Here is a 22,739-nt window from a genome sequence, read left to right as displayed (position 1 = left end):
AACCTCACGTGTGTATGATACCATACATGTGTGTACAATATGTCTTGTGCATTCACACTGACCTGGAAGGGTTAACCTTGTGTCACTCTGTGGCGGAGAAAGGGGTGACGGTGACTCCCACTGATTGTCATCCTATAAACTATATATACAGTCTGTAGGGCACTTCCTCACAGCCTGAAACACAGCACCCCCTGTGCTCCTATTGCATTGCACATCTTTATGTTATTCTATCGCTTCGCAATAAATTGCTGGTCCCTCCGGTGGTGAAGGGGTTAATGCATTGTGATCTTTTGACTCAAGTCCTGGTAACATATCCCCCCCCCCCCTTATCCCTGTCAATCGATGTCACACTACTTAAGGTGGAGTGTAAATTGGAGTAGACAAAAGAAGGATATTGACCAAGTGACTGATTGCTGACCTGATTCTGTGACTGTCAGAGAGAGAGGGAGAGAGAGGAGAAAGAGGGGGGTAGAAGGAGTGAGAGGGACCATAACCTCATCTCATTTGCTCTCTCTCAGCTCTCCTTTTTTCACCTCCATCTACCCTTCATTTCTGCAGAGAGCTGAGTTCCATTAACTTACCGGCTCTACATTCCACCTTGCGTTCCTCCTCTCTCCTCTCTTCTCCTCTCTTCTCCTCTACTGACCCTGACAACTTTGGCACAAACCACAACTCTGCCTTATCCTCCGCCCTCACTCCTGCACTCACTCTTCGGAACGTCTCTGGAGGGAATCTCACACTCTTGCTGACTTCCTCCATTAAAAATTCCTCCAGGTTTCAACTTTTCTGTACTTATCAACACTCACAAGTCTAACCCAAGTCGCCTCTCCTCAGTCTTTGACTCTCTTCTGAGAACTCTATCTGTAATCTGCCTATCATGTCGTTGATATTATAATTGGGGCTTCAAAATGGCTCGCACACAGGTGTAGCTGTTGTTTTCTGATTGATGGTGTGATGATGCAGGTTTATTATTTTTCTTAATTTTTCCCGTTTCGCCTACAGTGAGCCCACCATTCAGGCATAGTGTGCATGTTATCAGGTATACAACGTTTTTATAAAGCACAGAGGAAGAAGTGTACAATTGTATAACCTTGAGGTGTGTGTGTATTAGAAATATTCTGTCTGTGTTTAAACTGTGTGTACAGGGCTCACATCTTTTGACAGGAAAATGTGCCACAACTTGTGGGCTATGAGAGGGAGTTCCTCATGATAAGTTGTTTCATGTTTGGTGACTGTGTAAGAGAGTAGGTGGTTCTGGAAATATTTATTTTAATCTGTTATGTTTCTGGAGTGTTGAGTGTAGATCTTTAGGTATTTTACATAGGGCTTCCAGTTGGGGATTGTACTAGTTACCCGGATTTCTTCCCATTTCTGTTTGTACAGAAGGTTATTTATGGGTATACTGTGGCTTGGGGTATTTGTTTTTCTGTGATTCTGGGGTGTAACCTTGATTTAGGAAGTCCCTACTGAGCATATAAAGTTGCTTGTCCTTGTCTGTAGTATCTGAGCTAATATAGTCGTACCTTACGACTTGGCCGTGGAAACTGTCATACCATGGGTATGTAGGTCGGTCCATGTGTTTGTGGTAGAGGGATGTCTGTATTTTCTTGTCCTTTTATGTAGATTGTGATGTCGAAAAAATGAATGTGTGTGGGAATGGCTCAGTTTCAGGTTAATGGTTGGGTGGAATGAATTAATCCTCTCGTGGAATTGAATGACATCCTGTTTACTGGCAGTGCAAATAATAAGGATATCATCTATGTTGCGGGAATAAGCCAGGGGCTTGGTGCTACACATGGACAAGAAATCATATTCTAACTTTGCCATTAATAGGTTTTCATGTTGGGATGCCATGCTTGTTCCCATGGCTGACCCCATCTTTTGTAGGAAGATGCCTTCACCAAATGAGTAGTTGTCTGCGAGTATAAATTTGGTTAGTTATATAACAGTCTCTCTGGGTAGATCTTGTTTTTCCAAGTATTATTGGCACGTTGCTAGGCCACCTTGGTGGGGAGGGGGAGGGGGGGAATCGGGGAGTGTTGGTGTAAAGGGATTCCATGCCCATAGTTTCCAAGATGGTTCATTCTGGTAAAGGACCAATAGCAGCTAGCTTGTTCAGCAGGTCAGTAGTGTTTTGTAGGTGGCTAGCGGTATGTTGTTTTTGCCGAGGTTTTCAGGATGTTTTATAACCAGCCAGAGATGTTTTCAGTAAGTGTGCAAATACCACAGATAATGTGCCTTCCTGGGTTCCCCTCTTTGTGTATATTGGGAAGCATGTAAAAGGACCCTAGGTTTGTGTTCTGCATTACCATGCCCTGAATATGTGTTTGGAGTATAGAGGGGAGCCCTTGATGCTTCTCAGTTCCTTAGTGTACATATGGGTGGGACCTTCCTGTACTTTGCAATAGTGTCTATTAGTGCCAGATAGTTGGCTATATGTTTCCTGTATGTAGTCTGCTGTGTTCGTCATAACTGCAGCTCCTTCCTTGTCGGAATGTTTGATTATTATGTCTTTTATTTCTTAGTGACTGCATGGCTAACCTTTCCTGGGTAGTTATGTTGTACAGGCGTCCTCAGTTATCCAACACAATGCGTTCTTGAAACGCTCTTGAAGATAGCGTCAGATAGTGACTCATCGGAAAGTGAAAACCATTTTCCCATTGAATCTATGTTATAAATTGAAGTTACATTCCTGACCAAGGCCAAGGACTTTTTAACATGAAAGGACTCAGAATATTGTACTCAGACAATAATATATGCTGTATATAGAGTATACAGTAATTGTGATGTATAAACATATATTTCTGAAATATAATTATATATAAGCTTGTAATACCGTACAGTACACTATTGAAGAAAAAAGTAGCCCTAGTACTATACAAAATGTAACGTCTTAAAGACTTTTGTCTTGTCGGATATAAGCACCGGTGAGTGTCGGATATAAGCACCGGTGAATGTCGGATATAAGCACCGGTGAGTGTCGGATATAAGCACCGGTGAGTGTCGGATATAAGCACCGGTGAGTGTCGGATATAAGCACCGGTGAATGTCGGATATAAGCACCGGTGAGTGTCGGATATAAGCACCGGTGAGTGTCGGATATAAGCACCGGTGAGTGTCGGATATAAGCACCGGTGAGTGTCGGATATAAGCACCGGTGAGTGTCGGATATAAGCACCGGTGAGTGTCGGATATAAGCACCGGTGAGTATCGGATATAAGCACCGGTGAGTGTCGGATATAAGCACCGGTGAGTGTCGGATATAAGCACCGGTGAGTGTCGGATACGGCGTTTTGGCGTCAGAAAACTGCCCATACGGATATGCTGTTTGTCGTAACGTGAAATGTCAGAAAGCGAGGACCGCCTGTATATTTATTTAATCTGCTTATTTAGAATAGTAGATGTTACTATAGCACTAACTATGTCTATATACCTGAGACGTGTACGGTTAAGTGCTGGTGGAGACCAGTTGGATTTAATCGTTGCTGTGATCTGTTCTTGTTCCATGGTGTTGATGGGTTCATTATCCTTTCTGTCATGGAAGAATACCCTGGGCACAGTTTTATGAACAAATCTTCCATGTCACTGCAGAGTTCTATTATATTTATAGGTTTGTGGGCAGAATGTCATTTCTTTAGATAGTAATTGGAGTTCCTCTTTGGTTGATTTGTGCATGGAGAGGTTCACAATACAGTTCTGCTGTTCTGCGTGTGTGAGGGAGGTATAGTCTGTTGTTCTGCGTGTGTGAGGGAGGTATAGTCTGCTGTTCTGCGTGTGTGAGGGAGGTATAGTCTGTTGTTGGAGATGTTGCTGAGTCCCGATGTTAGTCGCAGTCTGGGGAGTTTTTTCTTGTTGATCAGTGTGACGATAATCACTTTTCCCTGTGCAGTGTGCTGAAAATACGGCACACAATAGGTTCCTGGTGGGGGTTACAGGAGGGCAACCTGATATGGGATTGTGGGGTAATTTAACTGTTTATAGTAAATTGGTGTAATCGGAGGAGTTATCGGGAACAGTTATAAGGAGCAATCAGAGGAGTTATAGGGTGCAGTTATATTGGGGAATCGGAGGAGTTATAGGGAGCGGTTATATGGCGCAATAGGAGGAGTTATAGGGTGGGGTTATATGGAGCTAGAGGGAGCGTTTTTATGGAGCAATAGGAGGAGTTATAGGGTACAGTTATCTGGAGCAATAGGAGTTATGGGAAGGGATTATATAGGCAATATGAGTTATATAGAGCAGGTACATGGAGCAATAGGTGTTGCAGGGAGCAGTTATATGGAGTTTACAATGCAAGTGGTATGATGGGAGACTTACAGAGGCAGCAGGTGAGGGATTAAGTGCAGTACATGGCAGTCGTTGGTGGGAGTGACTGTGGGTGTGGAACAGTAGCCATGAGCCTTGGCTATTGGAGCGCTTGATTTAAGAGGTGAGCTTTAATGTTTGTCTTAAAGGCGGGGAGAGAGGGTGCGTGGCGGCGTATGCGGAGCGGAGTTCCACAGGTAAGGAAGGGAAAAGGGGTTAAGGCGAGAGAGCAGAAGAGGTGAAAGGGGTGGAGAGGAGACAGTTATGCGTAGAACGACGCTGTAGAGAAGTAGGGCCATAGCGAGATGCTGATCTGTAGGGAGGAGCAGATGAGACGAGAGCCTTGAAGGTAAGGGCTGTTCTATAGTGCGCGTGCTTGCTACGCTGTGCACGCACGCGGTAGTTTTAGTTGGCTGAGGTTAGTTAGCCTTTCTATAATGGTGCCGCGCGCGCACAGTAGTGAGCATGGAACCGGCCCGACAGGGGGGAAGATGAGTAAAATAAAGAATTTGCGCCGCTACCGCCGCTGAAATGTATGCACTGTATATGTGTGTATGTGTGTGTATGTATGTATGTGTGTGTATGTATGTATGTGTGTGTGAGTGTGTGTATGTACAATGTTAATAAATAACTGCAGGTAGCCATGTGCACACCGGGGACATTTCATCCTGCAAAATATCATCCTTATTCAGTTCCAGAGCGGCCAGCTATGTGTCACGTAATTTGGTATTTAATAGGAATTATATGGATAGAAAAATATCCTGCACTCCTATAATAGAATAGTAATGGCTGGTGCTATAGTCATACGAATAAACAGCATACAATACCCACAGTAAAGAGAAAAACACTCTGCAGTTCAAAATAAAGAATTGTATTAAAGTACACAAATACTTGCACAAATTGTATGATTTGTGCAAGTATTTGTGTACTTTAATACAATTCTTTATTTTGAACTGCCGAGTGCTTTTGTCTCTATACCTCTTTATTGTGGGTACTGTATGCTAATAGGAATTATAGATATTGCTGCTAAAAACGAATCTGCATGACGTTTAGACAACAACTACTGTTTGTGAGATTTGCCTCTCTCCTCTTCCCCCTTCTCTGCCCCTCTCTCCCCCAACCCTCTCTTTCCCTCACTCCCCCTCCCCTCTTTCTCTCTCCCCTTCCCATATTCTCTCTCATGTGAATACTTGATTCTATACACTACTTTTGGATAATCACACAGATTTTTAAACAACAATCGATATTATTATCTAAATAGCCCTTTGCTCATGGTCTGTACTGTAAGCTCCACTATATACAGTAACTATATTCTATATACAGCTGTAACCACTGTCCCGGGGGAGTAGAACTTTTATTCCTCTAATAACAATAATCTCCTGAAGTCTCTCGCAAAATATCTTTATTTAGAAATGCACAAAGAGCCAGGTAATAAAAAAATATTAAAGCAAAGTTAAAAGTGCAAAGTGAAGGAAAACAGCGAGGTGTATACGTAGGGATATATAGGAACATACATATGCAGGATATACACTGGGAATATATCTAGGGACTCACATACACAGTAATATACTTAGGGACTCATGTACACTGGCAATATACCTAGGGACTCATATACACTTGCAATATATCTAGGGACTCATATCTACAGGAATATATGTAAGGACTCATATACACAGGAACATATGTAAGGACTCATATACACAGGAACATATGTAAGGACTCATATACACAGGAATATAGCTAGGGATTCATATACACAGTAATATAGCTAGGGATTCATATACACAGGAATATACATAGGGACTCATATAGACCTGGAACATAGTTAGGGACGCATATATACAGGAATATACGTAGGGACTCATATAAACTGGCAATATACCTAGGGACTCATATACACTTGCAATATATCTAGGGACTCATATACACTTGCAATATATCTAGGGACTCATATCTACAGGAATATATGCATAGGGACTCATATAGACTGGGAATATAGCTAGGGACTCATATACACAGGAACATATGTAAGGACTCATACACAGGAATATAGCTAGGGACTCATGTACACAGGAATATAGCTAGGGACTCATATACACAGTAATATAGCTAGGGATTCATATACACAGGAATATACATAGGGACTCATATACACAGGAATATAGCTAGGGACTCATATACACAGTAATATAGCTAGGGATTCATATACACAGGAATATAGCTAGAGATTCATATACACAGGAATATACATAGGGACTCATATACACAGGAATATAGCTAGGGATTCAAATACACAGGAATATACATAGGGACTCATATACACAGGAATATAGCTAGGGACTCATATACACAGTAATATAGCTAGGGATTCATATACACAGGAATATACATAGGGACTCATATACACAGGAATATAGCTAGGGACTCATATACACAGTAAAATAGCTAGGGATTCATATACACAGGAATATAGCTAGATTCATATACACAGGAATATACATAGGGACTCATATACACAGGAATATAGCTAGGGATTCATATACACAGGAATATACATAGGGACTCATATACACAGGAATATAGCTAGGGACTCATATACACAGGAATATAGCTACGGATTCATATACACAGGAATATACATAGGGACTCATATACACAGGAATATAGCTAGGGACTCATACACAGGAATATAGCTAGGGATTCATATACACAGGAATATACATAGGGACTCATATACAAAGGAATATAGCTAGGGATTCATATACACTTGCAATATACCTTGGGACTCATATACTGTACATAGGAATATACCTAAGGACTCATATACATACAGTAGGGACGCATTGACACTGGAAAAATAACCAAAACACATACTGTATATGCCTGGATATATTCCAAACACCGAAATACACTTACACTGGGACAGATATACTTGAATCCATGTATGGGGTGTTTCTCCCTTGGGGTAAGATATGTCTCTCCCCATGTACAGTATGGGGGTCTCTCTCACTTGGGGTATGAAATGTCTTCTCAATATTGGGTGTCTGTCTCTCTCTCTTGGGGAATGATATGTCTCATCCCCTTTATGGGATGTCTTTCTCTCAGGGTGTGAAATGTCTCTTCTCATGTATGGGATCTCTATCTCGGGTTAGGAGACGTCTCTCCCCATGAATTGGATGTCTCTTTCTCTATCTTGGAGTATGACATGTCTCTTTCTTGTATGGGGTCTCTCTCTCTCTCTCTTGGGGTATGATATGTCTCTTACCATGTATTGGGCGTCTCTCTTTTTCTCTTGTGGTACCAGATATCTATCTCTATGTGTGGGGTGCCTCTCTCTCTCTTTTGCGGTTTGAGATGTCTCTCCCAAATTATGAGGTCCCTTTCTCTAGGTTTAAGATATCTCTCCCTGTGTATAAGGTGTCTCATTCTCTCTCCCCAGGTATGGGGTTTCTCTCTATGCCCACGTATGGGCTTTCTTATGCCCTCTGGTCTCAGTGCTCTCTCTGCAGTGAGGGGTCGGACATGGTCTCATTAAACTGTCTCTCTCTTTCACTCACACAGTCACTCCCCGGGACAGGTCACAGCTCCCCCCCCTGCTCCAGGGGCCCCGTCCATGTCACCTCAGCCACCACTTGCCCCGTGATGGGGTCAACGTGCGCGACCCCCTCAACACCTGGGAGATCGCCCTCCAGGTGAGAATGCCCCTCACCAACGGGACGCGTGGTCTGATTGGTTTGTGTGAGCAGCCCCTTCCCCATGGGACGCTCCATCCAGTTAGTCAGTGGGAGAGGCTCCTCCCCTACCGGACGCTTTGTGTGATTGGTCAGAGGCCCTGCCAGGTATTTGCGCAGTGGCCCCAGCTCTGTCTCCGCGTCCCGGCTCCCAGGATCCCTCCAGCGCTGAGTCTCTCGGCCCTCGGCAGGGTAATGGAACACACGCGAGGAGGCAGAGTCAAGCAGGGACCTGGAGAAGACTGGGCGGAGAAGGCTGTGTATAAATCTTTTTGTTGGAACCTATATCCCCCCCACAGGTCGCACTAGGGCACCAGTAAACAGAACAATTATGGAGAGCCCCAGAAGTCCATGGGGCCCTGATTTTATTTGGAGTCAAAATAATTAATGGATATTTAAGTGTTATTTGTCAGTCATCCAGATCTGGGGTATAATGAGGGGATTAAGATGGTGGAAGGAGTGGGATACACCTATAGCCGGGAATGAGTAATATGACTTGTACGTACAGTGCTTTTTATGGATATTCAGGGGAAGCAATAGAGAGAGTGGTCGGTGGGGCGGCTGGATATTTGGGTGTTTACCTCTCACAGGGAGGAAGTCGCCCCCCTCTGGGGTTTTGCTCCATGTGAACGGGCTAAGGGAGGGGAAGATGACCAGAGCGAAAGACAGCAGCAAAACCTGCAACGGAAACAGAAGCATGAGGAAGGAGAGAGAGATGCAGAGGAAGTATGAGAGAGAGACTAGGCATGGGAGAGAGGAGGGGGAAAAAAGGAAAAACTGAGAGACAGAAGGAGGCAGGGAAGAGAAAGAGATAGGGATGAGCGAAAGAAGGCTGGTCAGAGGTAGAGAGAACGTGAGATAGAGATGGAGAAGTTGTAGAGGAAGAGGGTTGTGCAGATGAGAGATAGTTCAGGTGCTCGACACTCACAGCTACACAGGTCCCGGTTTGAGCCGCCTTCCCTGCAGACTGAGAGACCAAACCCTGTAGCTTCCGCAGCTGCTCTATGAGGGACCTGTGGGTGGGAGTGAGTTACGTGGGGCACGTGGTGGTAGCACCTCCCTCCTACACCCTAAAACACATTCTCCCTGCCTCCTCCAGTCTCCCCCAGGCTTTCTGCTTCTCACAGCCTCCCTCCCAGTCTCTCTGCCTCCTCCCAGTCTCTCTCTCTGCCTCCACCAGTCTCTCTCTCTCTGCCTCCCTCAGTCTCTCTCTCTCTGCCTCCTACAGTCTCTCTCTCTGCCTCCTACAGTCTCTCTCTGCCTCCAACAGTCTCTCTCTCTGCCTCCCACAGTCTCTCTCTCTGCCTCCTACAGTCTCTCTCTCTGCCTCCCAGTCTCTCTCTCTGCCTCCCACAGTCTCTCTCTGCCTCCCACAGTCTCTCTCTCTCTGCCTCCTACAGTCTCTCTCTCTGCCTCCTACATCTCTCTCTGCCTCCTACAGTCCCTCTCTCTGCCTCCTACAGTCTCTCTCTCTGCCTCCAACAGTCTCTCTGCCTCCAACAGTCTCTCTGCCTCAACAGTCTCTCTGCCTCCAACAGTCTCTCTGCCTCCAACAGTCTCTCTGCCTCCAACAGTCTCTATGTCTCCAACAGTCTCTATGTCTCCAACAGTCTCTATGTCTCCAACAGTCTCTATGTCTCCAACAGTCTCTGTCTCCAACAGTCTCTATGCCTCGCCCCAGTCTCCCTGCCTCGCCCCAGTCTCCCTGACTCGTCCCAGTCTCCCTGACTCGCCCAGTCTCCCTGACTCGCCCCAGTCTCACTGCGTCCCCACAGTCACCCTGCCTTGCCCCAGTCTCCCTGCCTCGCCCCAGTCACTCTGCCTCGCCCCAGTCTCCCGCCTCCCCAGTCTCTCTGCCTCGCCCCAGTCTCTCTGCCTCGCCCCAGTCTCTATGCCTCGCCCCAGTCTCCCTGCCTCGCCCCAGTCTCCCTGCCTCGCCCCAGTCTCCCTGCCTCGCCCCAGTCTCCCTGCCTCGCCCCAGTCTCCCTGCCTCGCCCCAGTCTCCTGCCTCCCCCCAGTCTCTCTGCCTCGCCCCAGTTTCCCTGCCTCCCCCCAGTCTTTGTGATTCCCCAAGTCCCACCGCCTCCCATTCTCCCTGTTTCTCCGTCTCCCTGCCTCCTCCCAGTCTCCCCCCCCCCCCCACGCACTCACACGTTATGTTTCTCCAGCTGTAGGACTTTGCGCTGTAATTCTGGTTCTGGGCAGCACAGGCCGACATCCTGAGAGAAACAGAGATAATACCATATATATATCATATACAGTGGTAAGATATAATGTTCTCATGCACACACTGCATGCATTATGTATGTATATATATATATATATATATATATATATATACACACACACACATAGACACATATATATCTGCTCTCATGCACACACTCTACTGCATATATAATATACACATACCTGCTCTCATGCACACACTGCATATATACATATACTGTACCTGCTCTCATGCACACGCTGTATATATACATATACCTGCTCTCATTCACACAGTGTATATATACACATACCTGCTCTCATGCATGCATTGTGTATATATACATATACCCACTCTCAGGCTCACATTGTGTATATATACATATACCTGCTCACATTCACATACTGTGTATATATACATATCCCTGCTTTTATTCTCACACAATGTATATATCGGCTCTCATGCACACACTGTGTGTGTATATATACATACATACACACACAGGTATATTCCCACTCTCATGCACACACTGCACACATAGCGGCTCTTATGCACTATATATATATATATATATATATATATACTAGCTGATATACCCGGCGTTGCCCTGGGTTTGATTTTCCTGCGTGGGTGGAGGAGAGACAGACAGGGTGGATGGGTGGGGGAGAGACAGACTGGGTGGATGGGTGGGGGAGAAACTGGGTGGGTGGGGGAGAGACTGGGTGGGTGGGGGAGAGACTGGGTGGGTGGGTGGGGGAGAGACTGGGTGGGTGGGTGGGGGAGAGACTGGGTGGGGGAGAGACTGAGTGGGTGGGTGGGGGAGAGACTGGGTGGGTGGGGGAGAGACAGGGTGGGTGTTTGGGTGGGGGAGAGATAGGGTGGGTTGGTGGGTGGGGGAGAGACAGGGTTTGGGGAGAGACAGGGTGGGTGGGGGAGAGACAGGGTGGGTGGGGGAGATACAGGGTGGGTGGGGGAGAGACAGGGTGGGTGGGTGGGGGAGAGACATGGTGGGTGGGTGGGTGGGTGGGGGAGAGACAGGGTGGGTGGGTGGGGGGAGAGACATGGTTGGGGAGAGACAGGGTGGGTGGGTGGGGGAGAGATAGGTTGGGAGGGGGGGGAGACTGGGTGGGGGGGAGAGAGACTGGGTGGGTGGGGGGAGAGACTGGGTGGGGGGGAGAGACTAGGTGGGGGGGAGAGAGGGTGGGTGGGGGGAGAGAGATAGGGTGGGTGGGTGGGGGGGAGAGACTGGCTAGAGACTGGTTGGGTGGGAGAGACTGGGTTGGGGAGAGACGTGGTGGGCGGGGGGGAGACTGGCTGGGTGGGAGAGACTGGGTGGGTGGAGGGGAGAGGGACTGGGTGGGTGGGGGGGGAGAGTCTGGGTGGGGGGGAGAGACTGGGTGGGTGGGGGGGGAGAGACTGGGTGGGTGGGGGGGGAGAGACTGGGTGGGTGGGGGGAGAGACTGGGTGGGGGGGGGAGAGTCTGGGTAGGGGGGAGAGACTGGGTGGGTGGGGAGAGACTGGGTGGGGGGGTGGGGTGAGACTGGGTTGCGAGTGACTGTGGGTGCACCCCTCCCCCCCGGTCCAGTAAATGTTCCCTGCGGTGCGCGTGCCCTTCAGCCAGCTCACCCCGGTTGGCAGCGGATGTTCCCCCCTCTCCCCTGTCCCGGGTGTGGAGGAGAACAGTGGAGCCGTGCGGCCGCACTCCCCCCAGCTCGTAACCGCGCACACTCTCCCGCCAGCGCCATGCCGGCATGTGGGGGGCGGCTCCTCCCACATACACTCTCCCGCTGGAGCCCTACCCCGCCGCGTGCTGCGCCAGCGGTGTGTGGGCGACAGTGTGATGGTGACGGTAATGTGTAAAATTGTGTTGCGGAGCGGGCGTGAAGTGAGTGTGATTGAAATATTTGTGCAGAGTGTGCAGAGTGTGCTGAGTGTGAGATTTAGAGTGCGGGAAGGGAGTGTTGATGGTGGGCGAGAGGGTGAAAATGGTGATGGCTGAAATTGTGAGTGCGGAGCGTGGACAGGGTGATGCTTATGGTAATGCCGAAATTTAGAGTGCGTAGCGGGCGGGAAGGGAGTGTTGAGGGTGCGCGAAGGCGTACATTTTGAGTGTGAATCATGAGGTGAAGGCGGACATTTTGTATGAGGAGCGGCGACAGGGTGAAAATAGTGAGTGCGTAGCGTGCGGGAAGGTAGTGTGGAGCGTCCGGTAATGCTGACATTGTTATAGTGTGGCGGCCGACAGGCTGAGGCGGAAAATGTTACTGCGGAGCGGCGACAGGGTGCGTAGCGTCCGTGAAGGGAGTGTGGAGGGTGGGCGTTACATTTTGAGTGCGGAGCGGCCGGGAAGGGAGTGTGGAGGGTGGGCGTTACATTTTGAGTGCGGAGCGGCCGGGAAGGGAGTGTGGAGGGTGGGCGTTACATTTTGAGTGCGGAGCGGCCGGGAAGGGAGTGTGTAGCGGCCTAATGCGGAGCGGCAACAGGGTTTGTAGCGTCCGTGAAGGGAGTGTGGAGGGCGGGCGGTAAATTTTCAGTGTGGAGCTGAGGGAGGAAGGCGCGCCGAGGGGGAAGGTAAGCTGCGGGTGAGGGGGGGTGATGGGGGGGGAGCCGGCGGCATCTACCGCATTGGTGTCGCTTGTGGGAAGGCTGGAGGCGCACGCGGGGGAAGGCTGGAGGCTCCCGTGTCCCCCCCACCGGCCGCCCCAGGGGACTGTCATCCGCGCTCCCCCGTGGTCAAGCAGGGTTAAGGGCGCCGCGAGGGGGGAAGGTAGCGGGGAGGTGAGGTGCGGATGAGGAGGGGTGATGGCGGGGAGGTAAGCTGTGGGTGAGGGGGGGTGATGGTGGGGGGGAGCCAGCGGGGAGGTGAGCTGTGGCTGAGGGGGTTGGAAAGTGGGTTACACTTACCAAGGTCGGTGTGTGAGTCCGCAGGGAGGTGACAGTCTCAGGAGGTATGGTGAGTCTGCAGGGGTGAGAGTCTGTGGCAGTATGTGTGTGTCTGTGTGTGTCACAGTGGAGTAGGTGTGTCTGTGATGTCAGCGTACCTCTTGGCCAATGAGAGTCGTGGGGGAGGCGGGCCATGGGCGGGCGGACCGACGGACCAATGAGAATCCCCACATCTACTAACAATCAAATAACTTTCAATTTTATATATATAGATATATACACACACAGGTATATTCCCGCTCTCATGCACACACTGCACACATATAGCGGGGCTCTTATGCACTAATATATATATATATATATATACACACACATACACACCTGCTCTCCAGCCCATCCATATATTCCTTCTTCTTTTTCCGACTCTCCTGAGCTGATTGTTTGTTTCGGATTTTGCGACGGACCTTCTTCAGCACGCGCTCCTCATACTGCAGGGAGAGTGTACATTCCTAGAGGTGAGAGGCTGTGTGGATAGTCCTAGAGGTGAGAGACTTTGGAGCCTTTTCCCAGTGCAGTGATGTGGTTTAATAGGTGATACATGCCTTTATAACGCGATACTGGCTGATTTGCTAGTCACTAAGCAGTGATAACAGAGCAGTAACACGCTATAATGGCTTTTATCACCCCTAAACAGTCAGAGATTGGGTGTCTGTCTCTCTCTTGGGGAATGAGATGTCTTATCCCCTTTATGGGATGTCTCTCAGGGTATGAAATGTCTCTTCTAATACATACACACAGTGACAGGCAATGCATTTGTTGGGAAATGTTTGCTTTAATTTCTTTTAAATGTATTTAGCTGGTTTTCTTTTAAATATTTATGCTATTTATTTTGTGTTTTGATTTTGAATTATGGGATTTTTTGTTGTGCTTTCAATTGTTTATTTCTGTTATTTTTTTGGTGTTTGTTTTTGAATTGTGGTTTATTTTTGGTCTTTAGCTTTTTAATAATGGTTTGTATTTGGAGTTTTCTTTTATTTATTGATTTTTTTGGTGTTTGGATTTTTAATTCTGCTGCTTATTTGGTTATTGCTTAATTGATTTCTGGTATTTGTTTGTGTTTACTTTTTTATTGTTGTTTATTTGGTGATTGTTTTGATTGAATTTGATATTGTTGGCGTTTTTTTTTAGGTTGACCATTAACTGTGATAGTGTTAAATCATGCCCATATTATATGGGCATGATGTACTATTGTGCTAATCAATTTGTTTATTGGCATTTGGAATGTGTATATATTTTATGTAATGTGTTTTATTTTGGGCCGGTTTTTTTTTAGTTTCCCCATTTATTTCTATAGTGGCAAAGTATGCCCATATTATATGGGCATGTTTGAACACTGTGCCAATCAATGGGTAGCGGGGGTGGTGTCCCCGTGTAGGGTGGGTTGGTAGCGGGGGAGGGTGGGTTAAACCCTTAATTACTATAGCGGTAACTAACCGCTAAGGTGATTAAGGGACTAGGGTCCAATAGATTGTATTTTTGATGTCCACGGAGGACAAGGACGGTGATGAGGATGGCCTTCATCCTGGCAGGGGTAAGTGCCAGTTTAATTTACTTTATGCTGTTGATTTATGTTTTATTTTAAATGGTCAAATGCACTGATATCCATATCTAGATACAGCTGAACCCCGTTATAACGCGGTGCTCGGGGTCCACATAATGAGACCGTGTTATAACTGGGATCGCGAAATGGCCGGGAGCCATGCTCAGACCGCGTTATAAGCGGATCGCACTATAACGGGGTTGAGCTTTATTAGTAATTTTGCCCATTACTGTACTCTATGTATTGGGGGGGGGGGGGTGTATTTATTTGAATGTATTGCATTTTTTTGTTGTTGCACAGGATTGATACCACAGGCCAGCGGGGACCCCCAGACACCCACGGGGACCACCGCCGGCCTCTGGTATCAATCCTGTGCAGAAAAAAGAAAAAATGTTTTTATGTGGGGGTACAGGGGGTGGGTGAGTTATGTATTGGTGGGTAGTACATATTGTAATGTTTATTGGTGGCAGAGGGGGTGAGTAAATTTAAATCCATCATTGCCTTAGCAGCTAGCCGTTAAGGTAATTAAGCTACTTTAATGTAATTCTTACTTATAGTGTGTGGGAGCAGGGGGTCTCCTGAGCTGAACCGCATTGATTTCAGCCTCAGGGACCCCTTGCTTTCCGAATTACAGGCCCTGGTATGGGGCATCGGGTGCCGTATCGCCGCCATTTTTAAATCGGCCGTGTCACGTGACCGGGGGATTAAAATAATGGAGTAGATACTCGGGAAGCAGGGGATCCCGAGGCTGAAATCAAAGCGGTTCAGCTCAGGAGACCCCCTGCTCCCGCACACTGTTAATAAAAATTATAATAAAGCAGCTTCATTACCATAGCAGATTGCCGCTACGGTAATGAATTAAAAAAAAAAATGTATTTGTGGTTTGATACTAGTGTGCGGCAGCAGGGGGGCTTCAGAGGTGAACTGTGTTGATTTCAGCCTCGGGGACCCCCTACTTCATGAGATACAGGACCCGTTATGGGGTGCAGGATTTAAATCCCACGGTCACATGACACGGGAGATTTAAAAGCACGGGAAATCGGCACCTCATACCTGGGCCTGTATCTCGGGAAGCAGGGGGTCCCCGAGGCTGAAGTCAATGCGGTTCAGCTGAGGAGACCCCCTGCTCCCACACACTATTATCAAAATTTATATTTTTGTTGCACAATCGCCTATAAGAGCCGTGCATGGAGACGCAGCGTCTCCATGCAGCTCTTCCAGGCTGCAAATTTTTCTATCAATTATCGCGCTATAGGATTTATAGCGCGATAGCACTGATACAAAAAACAGGACGATAGGGCATTTTTTTTTATCGGCCTTAAAAAAAATGGCGGACATTCTTAGTGAATCCCGTTTTTGGGTTCATGCTTTAGTGCGTGATAAATATATGCATAGTCGGGCACTAATGCACTGATTTTATCACTGGTTTGTGACTAAGCCCCTTTATGTGTACAGTTCTATAGGTGAGAGGCTCTGTGGGACAGTCACCTTGGTGAGGGATAGCTGCCTGGGCACTGTAACACTCGCATCTGGCACTCTGTGGGGTAGTTTCCTTGGTGATTGATGGTTGGGTAGGCAATAGTACTCCCTCCTTTTGCCCCCAACTGGGGTAGTTACTTTGGTGAGGGGTAGATAATTTGGCTGAAACCCTCTCATCTTGCCTTGACTAACTTATTAGCAAAACGCAGAACAAACCCCAAATCTGAATCTCACCCTGGGAGTACACACACAGTCCCACCCCCTCCCAACACTGCCCACAATTTTCAATTTAGCCCAGTATCTGAAGAGGAGATTACACAAGCGCTCCTCAAACTAAAACTAAGCAGCCAATGCGGACCTGACTTACTACAATCTAGGTTCCTACGACTTGGTGCCCCAGCCATTGCCAAACCAATTGCTTCCATAGTCAACTCTATCCTGTCTGCAGGCCATATCCCTAAGTCATGGAAAACTGCCAGAGTTGTCCCAATCTTCAAAAGTGGGGACAAAAACACTGTCTCAAACTACAGGCCAATCTCACTCCTCCCAATTCTATCCAAAGTAATGGAAAAATGTGTCCACTCCCAATTAAGCGATTTCTACACCAAGACAAATTTCCCTAGCCAATTCCAATCTGGGTTTCGTCCCAAACACTCCACCGTAACTACCCTGCTAAAAGTTTGCAATGAAATCCAGTATGGAATGGAACGGGGACAACTCACTGGTGCAGTATTCCTAGATTTTGCAAAGGCTTTTGACACAGTTGATCATGATATCCTGCTTAACAAACTCCAGAGCTCTGGAATAGGGAAGCATGCTTTAAACTGGTTTCAGTCCTACCTATCAGGTAGATCCCAACTTGTGTCCATCTCAGGCTCTAACTCCAACCCCCTAGATATCACTTGTGGTGTCCCGCAAGGCTCTGTTCTGGGGCCCCTACTCTTCTCAGTGTTCATTAATGATCTTCCCACAGCTTGTATGGAAGCCTCAATACACATGTATGCAGACGACACAATCCTATATGCACAAAGCCATAGCCTCTCTGACCTTCAACACATACTTCAGTCTGACTTTTTGAGACTCGAAAACTGGATTTCCCAAAACAAACTGTTTTTAAACACTGACAAGACTGTAACAATGGTATTTGGGACCAAGACTAAATTTTTAAAGCTTCCAGCGACTGAGCTCCAGATTAGAACCAACGCCAACACCACCCTAACTCCTGTCACTAGTTTTAAATACCTGGGCTTATGGTTTGACTCCCACTTAACATTCGGGATGCACATTGATACCCTGACAACCAAGACCTATGCCAAACTAGGGGTACTTTACAGGAACAAATCCTCCCTAAGTCTCCTGGTCAGAAAGCGTATTGCACAGCAGATGCTAATGCCAATTATTGACTATGGAGACGTAGTATATGGCTCGGCACCTCAAACCAACCTTAGCAAACTTGACACCCTCTACAATTCAATTTGTCGTTTTGTTCTCCAATGCAACTACAACACACATCACTGCGAAATGCTCAAAGAACTAGATTGGTCAACACTAGAGTCTAGGCGCAAAGTTCACCTTTCCTGTCTTGCCTTTAAATTCTTTATGGGCAAGCTACCCAGCTACCTGAACAAGCTCCTCACCCCTACCACTTGCAGCACTCATCACCTGAGATCAGACTCCAAAAGACTGTTCATGGTCCCAAGGCTCAACAAAGTATCCGGCCGTTCCTCCTTCTCCTACCGAGCACCCCATAACTGGAACAACCTACCAGAGACTCTCACATCCACCACCAGTTTAAGTTCTTTCAAATCTAAGGCTGTCTCACACTTTAATCTTGTCTGTAACTGTTTCATGCGCCCATAATATATATTTCTTTAACTGTGCACACAATGTCCTGTATATAATGTATACCCTGTTCATTTATGGAACTGTATTTGTAACCATGTATTATTTGTCTTAACTCTGTGCCCAGGACATACTTGAAAACGAGAGGTAACTCTCAATGTATTACTTCCTGGTAAAATATTTTATAAATAAATAAATAAATAAGGTGGGGTAGTTAATGGAGTACTTGGGTGAGCAGTGTTACACGCTCCCCACCCACCATGTGGGATAGTTACCTTGGTGAGGGGTAGCTGGGTGGGCAGTGTTACCCCCTCCTTGTTGAGCAGTTTCCTCTCGTCCTCGGTCAGTATCAGCTCTCCGCATGTCCCTGTGCTCCGGCCGTGCTGGGGGGGAACTGGAGGCTGCTGCTGGACAGAGAACAGGGTCAGATCAAGCAGGACCCCGGCACAGAAGGGGTTAATGCAGTAATGCTCTACAGGACCCCAGCTCAGTATGGGTTAATACAGCAATGCTCTGCAGGTCTCTGACGGGGAAGGGGTTGATACAGCAGCCCTGCAGGTCTCTGGTAGAGGATGGGTTAATGGAGCAACGCTCTGCAGGTCTCTGGGATGGGTTAGTGGAGTGATGCTCTGCCGGTCTTTGGCAGGGGAGGGGTGAATGGAGTGATGCTCTGCATGTCTCACCATGTCACAGCTGTTGGACAGAAGCAGGTCCTTCACTGTCAGGGGGCAGGAGGCATCCGAGGGGTGAAGGGGTAATTCCATACTGTCCTCAGAGAAGAACTGCCCCGTCCACATGCCTGAAGGAAAGGGGCAAAGGTCAACCAGGGTCACTGCTGACCATGACATGTCCCCTGAGGTCACCGCTGACTAGAGATAGGATACCTGAGGCCACCGCTGCCCACTTTAGAAGCCACCTGAGTTCACCACTGAGTTGCTTATATGTCACGTGAGAGAGTTACAAGACAACTGCAGTTGACGGTCAACTGGAGAATCGCAAGACCCAAATGTCATGACCAAGACAATAGGGCACTCAGGACCCTCACCCCTCAAGCCACCTCCACAGGAACCTGTCCTAATAATTTGCAGGGACATCTACCATGAACACTTCAGCTGTCTCCAACGCGTCTATTGCTGACACCTGCTGGCCATAAACTGATACTGCAGTGACGTGCAGGTTAGTGCAGTGTGCAGCTGCAGGCAATGTTCCCATTCAAGGGCTGCCAGCCTTTCGCTTCAGTGCTCTCTTGCAACATAAGGCTGAGTTCAGGGTGGATACGACGCGACGTGCGCGCGATCGACACACTGCAATGTTTTTAAACGAACCATGTCACATTGAAGCTTCTTGTGGCGGCAAAGTACAGCGTTGACGCTGCTACTTTTTGCCGCCACAACCGAAATTAATTTTTCAGGCTGCAATCGCGTCACGCTGAACCAGCTCAGTGACAAATTCGCCACGCCCCCAAACACCGCTACCCAACTCCTGCAGCTAAGGCACAGAGCGCTGGGCTGCAGGAGCGGGCGGCGAAGGCGCGTACGGAAGCTCGCGGCCTGAACTCAGCCTAAGAGGCAGGTGCCACTAACCCTAACAGCGTCACTCACCCAGGTCTATGGACACATCTGCTTCTCTAATCTCCCCCGGGCCAGGCATCCCGGGGCAGGAGTCCGGGTTGGGGTGGTACTGGGATTTCTCGTGCCCATGGTAGGCAGGGCTATCTTGCTGGTCGGATTGGGTGTCCTCAGAGATCCCGCTGTCGCTGGCTGCGGGTGACCAGAGGACAGAGTCCGAAGGAGAGTCAGCCGGCACCAGCAGGGAGGAGAGGAAAGCATCGTGATCGCTGGCGATTATCTGTGCCAGGTGATAATGGTGAGAGGGTTAGGGGGTCACAGTGTTACTGGAGCCAAGATAACCCAACCCCCGGTGATACTCACTCTCTGTTCTGGACCGGCACACAAATCCTCGTGGCGCAGGATGCCGTACTGGCAATCAAACAAGAGGTCCAGCAGCTCCATGCTTTCCATGCCACTCAACTGGCACCCACGGACATCCTGGGCAGGAGGAAGAAGACAGCCCTGAGCAGATAGAGAGAGCAGAGCTGAGATATAAGGACAGAAAAGAGACAGCCCTGAGCAGAGCGAGAAAGCTGGCCTGAGATATAAGGACAGAAAGGAGAAAGCCCTGAGCAGAGCTGAGATATAACAGAGGTAAGGGGGAGATTGAATGGTGGGTGACACAGTGACACAGATAGAAGGGACCTATGGGACATGGAGTTTGTTTTTCCCACCGCAGTGTGACACAGAGACACAGATAGAAAGGAGCTATGGGACATGGAGTCTGTCCCTCCCACTGCAGGGTGACAGATAGAAGGGAGCTATGGGACATAGAGATTGTTTTTCCCACCGCAGGGTGAAATATTGACACGAACAGAGTCAGTAGGCATGGAGATGACAGTTCTGTAGACAGATTGTCACGCAGCAGGAAAAGGATATTTGACAATTACTAGAACAGGGTGAGCATTAAGTGGAGAAAAGAGAGATCCCTCGAGTGAAAGGTGAGTTTGTTGCATGAAACAGCGTCCTAGCCCAGATTCAGAAAGGAATCATACACCTTAACCCCGTCCCTGCCCTGTAGACACATTAATGTATATGCTCCAAGCACCAGGAACCATCAAAAGCGAACTCAGCGATACAAGATTAACCCTTGCACTGCTGTCCGCAGTGATTCTAGCCTTTCTGTTAATGTCGAACAATGTCTTGTTTTTGCTAGTAAGCAATGAAACGAGCAGTCTCACTTAGCAGCATACTGTGGAATTACACAAGTGAAAGCTCTGGCTTGTCTGCCATTAATCAAAATATGTCAAATAACTATACAAATTTAGTCCAAAAACTCTTTCTTCCCATGGAGTATACGACACATGCCACTGTTAAATCAGATGAGAATGACTCCCAAGTTGCAGCGATTTAGAGGGAGCTAAGAATGCGCCACGGCGGCCATATTTAAGAGGTCCCACAAAATTATTTTTATATTTCTCAGAAATGGGAAATCTCTGAACAAATAAAGGCAATTCCTAAAAGGAAATCTGTTTTAACATATAGTAGTTAGGATCTGTCTCCTCTGCCCCTCCTGTGAGGTACCACCTGCTGCTGGACTTTAACCGGGCAGTCTCCAGAGGAATGTACGTGTTAGATTATTAAACATGGGGACGTGGGGAAAACAAGAGGGAGGGGGGATTCGCAGAGAGTGGGGGGACCGAGGGTCACACTGACATTAGGACGTCCAGACCCATGTGTGCCTGTGTATCTCTATATCTGTGTGTATCTGTGGCTGTAACTTTGTGTGTGTGTATCTTTATATACAGTATGTGTGTATACCTGTAATCTGTGTATGTATATGTGCGTATCTTTATATCTGTGTGTATCTGTAAGTATACGTGTGTGTATATCTGTACATCTGTGTGTGTTTCTGAGTGTCTGTATATTTGTGTGTATTTCCGTGTATCTGTGCATCTTTGTGAGTATCTTGTGTATATATATTTGTTTGTATTTATATCTGATTATCTGTGTATATATCAGTCTGTATCCTCATATCTGTCGTCTTTCCTCTCCCACCTGTCCCGCTGCCTCTTGCTCTCTCCTTAGTCCCTCTGTCCCCCTACTCATATAAGACCCTCACCTATAATGCAGCTCCCCATGCAATCCCCCCTGTACCTTTCCTGTATCCACCTCCATGTCTCGTAGCGATCCCTTCAACATGCGAGGAGCTCCGGTTCAGCTCTCTCCTGCCTGTGCGAGCTTCCAACTCAGTTACCCCCCAGCCCTCCCATCTAACTTCAAATACCCAGCCGATTGCAAAACCTTCCCACTGCCTCATTGGCTGCCTCCGCTCCCCCCCCACCCCCACAGGGGACAGTGGGGAGGGTTCCTTGGGTGAGGACAGGGGTGTCAGACAGTGCTTGTGAAACCAGCGGTCAAAGTCCCTTTGGCAGGTCTCACCCTGAACTTTCACACACTTCCAGTATTATTATTATTATAATCGGGGCGTCAACAAAATAATTAGCCTATGTTCCTCGCCACGGGAGGGGGCTGTCTCTGTATAACAGGCCCCTGTGCACTGCAGGGGTTACGATGACGTCTGTCACTTTCAGTTCTCCTTGGGCAAGCTGCCGTATCCCTCTCTAACTCCTCTGGCACCCCAATTACATAGTTACATAGTAGATGAGGTTGAAAAAAGACATACTGTACGTCTATCAAGTTCAACCTATGCTTAATTTAGACAGATACTTGATCCTATATTTGTACTTACAGTATATTGATCCAGAGGAAGGCAAACACAAAACCCCAGTCATATCATCCAATGATATCTCATAAGGGGAAATATACATTCTTTCCCGACTCCAATAATGGATTGGATTGTAAACTCTTCAGGAACGCATCATGCCGGCGTACGATTCTATGTACAGCGCTACGTATTATGTCAGCGCTCTATGATAACGAAAATCTGAAACATTGCTACTATTTTATTATTACTGGATTGCTTCGCCATGTGTTGCGTTCCTCCCGCACCCTCGGGGATAAATGTATGTATATCTTTACCATTATGTATGTATACCTCATATTAAACAGGGGTGCGCAAACTTTTTTGTCTGCGCCCCCCTGTCTGATCTCCCCCCACCCTCCCCTTACCTTTTCTC

General features: G+C 47.7%; 1 protein-coding gene across 1 annotated transcript; it reads right to left on the bottom strand.

Annotated features, from left to right (window-relative positions):
- Positions 1-5,690: 5,690 nt before the first annotated feature.
- Positions 5,691-21,985, bottom strand: CREB3L3 (cAMP responsive element binding protein 3 like 3). Its single transcript, XM_075611340.1, is given in 11 exon segments — positions 5,691-8,278; positions 8,618-8,714; positions 8,965-9,049; positions 10,188-10,230; positions 10,233-10,255; positions 13,510-13,616; positions 18,325-18,453; positions 18,733-18,848; positions 19,651-19,897; positions 19,981-20,121; positions 21,757-21,985. Coding segments are annotated over 11 exon segments (1,428 nt in total). The 5' UTR covers positions 21,802-21,985; the 3' UTR covers positions 5,691-7,883.
- Between the last annotated feature and the right edge of the window lie 754 nt (positions 21,986-22,739).

Source organism: Ascaphus truei, chromosome 8 (genome assembly GCF_040206685.1).
Source record: "Ascaphus truei isolate aAscTru1 chromosome 8, aAscTru1.hap1, whole genome shotgun sequence".
Classification (NCBI taxonomy): Eukaryota; Metazoa; Chordata; class Amphibia; order Anura; family Ascaphidae; genus Ascaphus; species Ascaphus truei.
The sequence above is the reverse complement of the archived record's forward strand: the minus strand, read 5'-3'. Positions and strand labels throughout refer to the sequence as shown.